A 5,524-nucleotide genomic window follows, 5' to 3' on the forward strand; every position below is an offset into this window, starting at 1 on the left:
AACTGCAACTTTTAAATGCGTCTAAATATCTTGCTCGTGCTTGTGTTTGTGTCGCTAATCAGTCTAACAAGCAACAGGCTCATGGCTCATATTTAAAAAAATGGCGACTTAAAGTGATATGAAAAAGCAGATAGTTTGAATTTAACCGTGACCTTCGAGGGCACTTTCACCCTAAACTCCAGAGAAATTTTGATTTTCCGAATTCTTCCCATATTTGTGAAATTTGCTTTAGTAAGGGAATGCCGTCCTCTCCGTTTGGGAGCTTACGAAACGACGACGCTACAAAACAATAGGTTTAGTGAGCAAAAACAATGGCTCTGCACGTGCGTTTTACATTTTGGTACATTTCTTTGCCGTCATCTCCTAAATGACGACGTGAAATGACCAAATTCAAGGTTCTGTGGAGGACGTTAGCACTTGACGATGAATTTTCAGTTCTCTTCTCCATTTCCCACGATGCATACCATGAATTATCCCAGCAAGAACCAAAACTACCAAGTTACCAAATCAAAGCCCGCCAACAATCCTTAGATGGCCAGTGGAAAGTAAGAAAGACCCCAGGCCAGTGTCCAGGAGCTGAACTTCCCTTCAAACTTCTTCTAGAAAAGGAATTAAGAACACATGTAAGTATTATATAGCACTTTCCCTAAAGGATATATCATCACATTCACTATGAAAGACTTCCAAAACATGTGTTATAAAACCAGACTTGACAAAAAGGAATTTAAGGAAAAAAAAATAAAAAGGTGAAAGATACACATTTATCAGTTAATATTAAAACACAACTCATAACTTGAATGATGACATTTTTTGTTCTGCATTTGATTGCAGTTAAAGAATTCAGCTGCTGATGAGCCTACCGTGAAAATTAAAGTATCTGGGGATGGGGCACGAATGTCCCATTGTCGTTCCTTGTTTGTGTGGTCTTTTGCATTGCTGGAAGAGGGCCAGAATATGCTGTCAAGTGCAGGTATGGGTTCATTTTGCACCTCCATACCACAGTATATCAATTACTAATAATTATCATTCATCTCTGTGTTCCTACAGTACATTACAATCATATTTTGTTCTTACACTTTGATATCTTATTTAGGTAACCACACTGTTGCAGTTGTTAAAGGCCCAGAGAACTACGACACGCTAAAAAATGGCCTCCAGAATGTGTGTGAAGCAGTCAATGAGCTCATTGACCAAGGATATGTGATTGTTGATGGCAAGAAGATAAATCTACACTTCCACTTGAGAGGTGATTACAAAGTAAGGAAATGTAGGAAAAGGAAAATTTTCTCCACATTAATTTGAACATGAGAATGATTGTGTCCTTAATAAATAATAATGAAGCTTGTAATATTCCCTTCTGTTGTAGCAAGGAATTTATTTATTTCAAACAAATAATAGCTTTTTTCTTCTCAACAGTTTCTTCTTGTGGCACTGGGAATGAAAGGTGCAACATCAAACAACTTATGCATTTGGTGTTTAGTCCACAAGAAGGACAGGTAATAACACTGGTGTTACTACTAACTACAATAGTTTATACACAAGGTGTCTTCCTTTGACAAGTAACATTGCCTGGCATTAGCCAGAGTAAAATCTATAGTCACTCATAGGAGGGAAAGGATTAAGAGGAATCAAAAAACAACAAAGGGCTTTATTTGTTTAGATTGCTTTCATTTCCATAAGATTATGAGTGTATTTTTCTTCTTTGTCTAAAGGCGCAACATGTCAGAGGAATACTCACATTACAGCTGTGAGAGAATGAAGAGAAAATTTGGCCCAAACTGGCACAAACAGCCTGGATGCCAGCACCAGCCATTACTGAACATCACTCCTGACAACAAAGTTATTGATGAACTGCACCTCATGCTCAGAATCACTGATCGACTGGAGCAAGGACTTATTTTAGAGGTTATTGACTGGGATGAGGTTTGTGATGATACTGCAAACTTTAAATCTATAATTAAGACATGGAGTTTTCTGCACTAGGGAACCACTTTGAACAGCTTGTTTGTGTTCAATGTAAAACTATACAGGTTGCTAAGATACTATTAATTTTCAATAGGCTGAAAATAAAGGCAAACCTGCAGCTAAGAGGAGCCAGGCACATTTAGATGCCCTTTTAACCATAGTAAGATCTTTGGGGGTATCACTAAATGTTTGGAAAGGCAAAGAGAGCAAAAAATATGAGTGGACATCTCTACTTGGGAACGAAAAACGCACCCTTCTAAGGAAGCTTCCAGAGTCTTTCGACAAGATCCTCCCTGCTGAACGAGTAGCAACTGTTAAGAGACTTTGGACAGTAAGTACAAATTCATGTTTAACTTTTTCAACAATGGTGATAATTTAAAGACTGATAAAGGTTCACCTGTCTTAAATTGTGTTTGATGTTAATAAATTCCTTTCATTCCCTATACTTTTTTCAGTTTTATATTATATATATATATATATATTTTTTAATCCCTTAATTTCAGGGTTTTCGTGAGGTGCTTGACATAGCAAACAGGTTGAACCCAACTGATAAGGACATTGACAATCTACAAGAAAAGGTGGGGTCAATTACATTTTTTAGCTCATTTCCTATATAACAGAATGCCTGAAATTACTTAGTGTATTGTAACTGTTGAAGGTCAAAATTGAATCCAGGTTAGAGTTTAAACCTAGATTGATTCTTGTAATAATTGGGGTTATTAGACAAGAGAAACATTAAAATTTAACCTACCAGGGCCCGGTTCCTCGAAAGCCGATTAACTTAATCCAGGATTAGCGTAAACTTTTGTTTGACGTTTTCAACTTTTTGGTGAAAGTTTCTTTCGCTTATTTTTGTTTTTCAAGATTGACGTCTTCTCATGTAAAGTTCTGCCGAAAATCTTCGTTGAACAGCAGTTGGGAGTAGAAAAATAAACTGCTTGGTTAATTTTTAATCTTAGATTAGCGTTAATCGGCTTTTGAGGAACTGGGCCCAGGTTATTAGTAACTTCACATGTTTTTTTCAACAGGCAAAGAAGTGGGCTCAACTAATGGTCAATATGGTCACGTCGTGGCGAATTTCTATTGATTCTTCGTATTGAGGAGGGATTTTCATTCCCCTTTCAAAGACGAGACCGATTCTTTCTCGGGCTTCCTCAATACGAATTGGGTCTGGATCAGGACTTTCGAAGGCCTCGATCATCTCGGCTGGCAAGTGGGCTTTTGGTTCCCAAGTGTTCTGACGGGAGGAGTATCCCTGCCACTTAACCATGAATACAGGCTTGCCGTTTTGGATCCTTTTGGCGACAATACGTTCAGCTTGAAATACACCAAGAACGTCGGGTTTTGGATCATATATTGCCCTGGCGCGTGGAATTACGACGCTATAGTCAAGGCTCTTGTAATAGCCCTGTGGTGGACGACAACGCTTCTCCATGTTAACAGCACTGAGTGTGGTTGCAGTTTGAAGTTCAATGGAGTATTTATGTTGTTAAACGATGCGTCAAAGGTTTGCCGACGGATCGAAATACACCAATGGCTGACAATCAGCTTTGACAAATGATTAATATTAATCAAAGAAAGTTCAACCCCCGGTCGGCCTTGTTTTTAAGCTCTGAAAAAGTACCCGCTGCTAAGATTCGCATGAAAGCAAACTGAAAAGCCCAAAGTGCCCCAAAGCGTAATCAAAATGACAAAATAGTTGCCATTCTTTCTCGCTTGTCGATCGCTTCCTTGGGCTTTTTACGTTCGCGCGAATGCACATAACGAGCCAGACGCCCTTAACAACCAAAACAGTACCTCGGTATCCCGCGGAGATAGCAGGCAATATGCCTGGTATCTCAGAGGGGTGCCCAGGTGCTTGTAGCATTCCAATGTAATTGAATCCCTCAGGATTATATAATTAATAACTCTTTCACTCACACTTACAAGGTAAAAGGTGTTTTAATACTCTAGCTTGAAATATTTTTTTGTCAGATTTTAATTAAAATTCTACTTTCAAACATGACGTTGATGCACGAGGACAATGCGATTTACCGTGGGATAGTGACGATCCTTTAACAGAAGTTGGAATTATTTGGTCGAATATTTAAGGCAAACATTTCGGCTAAAAAAGGATGACTTGCAACATAACAGATGCGATCACACTGTGATCCCATAAAAGCGATTTTTGTGTTGTGTTTTGGCTGGCTCCGGTATTGAAGTTAGGATTTGCTTATGGAACAGGGTCGGCCAGGGGGGGTAGTGGTATACCAGTATACCCGAAAAAAATTCGCCAAAATACCCAAAAATACCAAAAATTCATCCAAATATACCCAAAATTAATGGAAGCATTGTATACTGTATACCTGAAATTCAAAGAAAGTGATATACCGAATATCCGTGTTTAAGCTGCAATATACCGTATACCCGATTTAAAAAGCCCCTGTATACCGTATACCCCAAAACCCTGGCCGACCCTGATGGAAGGTGCCTACCGTAGGACGTCACGATTGTTGGAAATTAAGTGACTGAAGTGACTGAAGTGCAAACGAGAGAAAATGTTACACAAAAACATTATTTCTGGTAATGTTTCCCTTTTTTCCCGCTTCAAGAAACATCGCAAGTACGGAAAAGTTTCGTCCTTTGAGGGGCCAATAATCTTAAAAAGAGATTTACAAGTGATTGAAGTGAAATATACAATGTCCATTGCGAAAGTGTTTTGCTTACGCTACAATAGTTCCGTGTCTGGAAAACCCGAATAGCGAATAGCGAATACTCGCGAATACCGAACAGCGAATAGTCACGAATAGTACGAATAGTGCGAATAGTGGCGAATGGTCGCGAATAGTCACGAATAGTGACGAATAGTCACAAATAGTGGCAAGTAAGCGTGGAGGGTGGGGGGGATTGTGACGAAATGACGAAAATTTGGTACCCAGTACTTCCTGGTCAACCGCGCAGCAACGTTGGGATGGGAAAGCAGAGATGTGTCGGCGAAGGACAGCTTGAGCCCTGAGAAGAAAAGGTAATAAATGCACTGAAATCCTGTTGCTTATTTGGATAATTAATTAACGCAACGGTTATCAGAGTAGTTCGTTTGTCTCTTTAATCACAAACCACTTGCCTCACATTTTGATTTTATTCCTTTTTACAGAACGTGTCTCGCCGGATCGGATAGCACAGATGAGGATGATGAAATGTGAGTATCTAAAATTTATGTTCGAGCGCCACTGTGCGAGGAGATGATCATGAGCTTGATGTATTAATGAAAGTGATTTATATCTTTGCATTTTGACGTTTGTTCTTCTTTAGATTGTTTGTAAAAGCATGCACGAAACTCTCTTTCGACGACAGGTGAGCATATTATTTTCTTTGATTACGAGATTGTTCGGCATAAGGCGGTGACTAGTGAAGACTATTCGCGACTATTCGTCACTATTCGCCACTATTCGCACTGTTCGTACTATTCGCTATTCGCGACTATTCGCTGTTCGCTATTCGCTATTCGCTATTCGCGACTATTCGCTATTCACTATTCGGGTTTTCCAGACACCCTGTGAAGGGTAGTTCACACAATGCT

At 39.3% G+C, this 5,524-nt stretch overlaps 1 protein-coding gene and 1 long non-coding RNA gene across 2 annotated transcripts in view; both read left to right on the top strand.

Annotated features, from left to right (window-relative positions):
• Nucleotides 1-4,056, top strand: part of LOC138020503 (uncharacterized) — an 8,777-nt gene extending 4,721 nt beyond the window's left edge. Inside the window, exons 2-8 of the mRNA XM_068867483.1 lie at nt 832-970; nt 1,094-1,257; nt 1,417-1,496; nt 1,713-1,923; nt 2,060-2,296; nt 2,469-2,543; nt 2,994-4,056. Of these exons, the coding sequence (XP_068723584.1) occupies nt 895-970; nt 1,094-1,257; nt 1,417-1,496; nt 1,713-1,923; nt 2,060-2,296; nt 2,469-2,543; nt 2,994-3,065 (915 nt within the window). The 5' untranslated portion in view covers nt 832-894 and the 3' untranslated portion in view covers nt 3,066-4,056. The remainder of the gene's footprint in view (nt 1-831; nt 971-1,093; nt 1,258-1,416; nt 1,497-1,712; nt 1,924-2,059; nt 2,297-2,468; nt 2,544-2,993) is intronic.
• Nucleotides 4,057-4,933: 877 nt separating this feature from the next.
• On the top strand, nt 4,934-5,298 carry LOC138020519 (uncharacterized). The gene is made up of 3 exons (XR_011126324.1): nt 4,934-4,969; nt 5,099-5,143; nt 5,257-5,298. It is a non-coding gene; the product is annotated as an uncharacterized lncRNA (long non-coding RNA).
• Nucleotides 5,299-5,524: the final 226 nt, after the last annotated feature.

The sequence above is a fragment of the Montipora capricornis genome, chromosome 2, assembly GCF_036669925.1.
Source record: "Montipora capricornis isolate CH-2021 chromosome 2, ASM3666992v2, whole genome shotgun sequence".
Lineage (NCBI taxonomy): Eukaryota > Metazoa > Cnidaria > Anthozoa > Scleractinia > Acroporidae > Montipora > Montipora capricornis.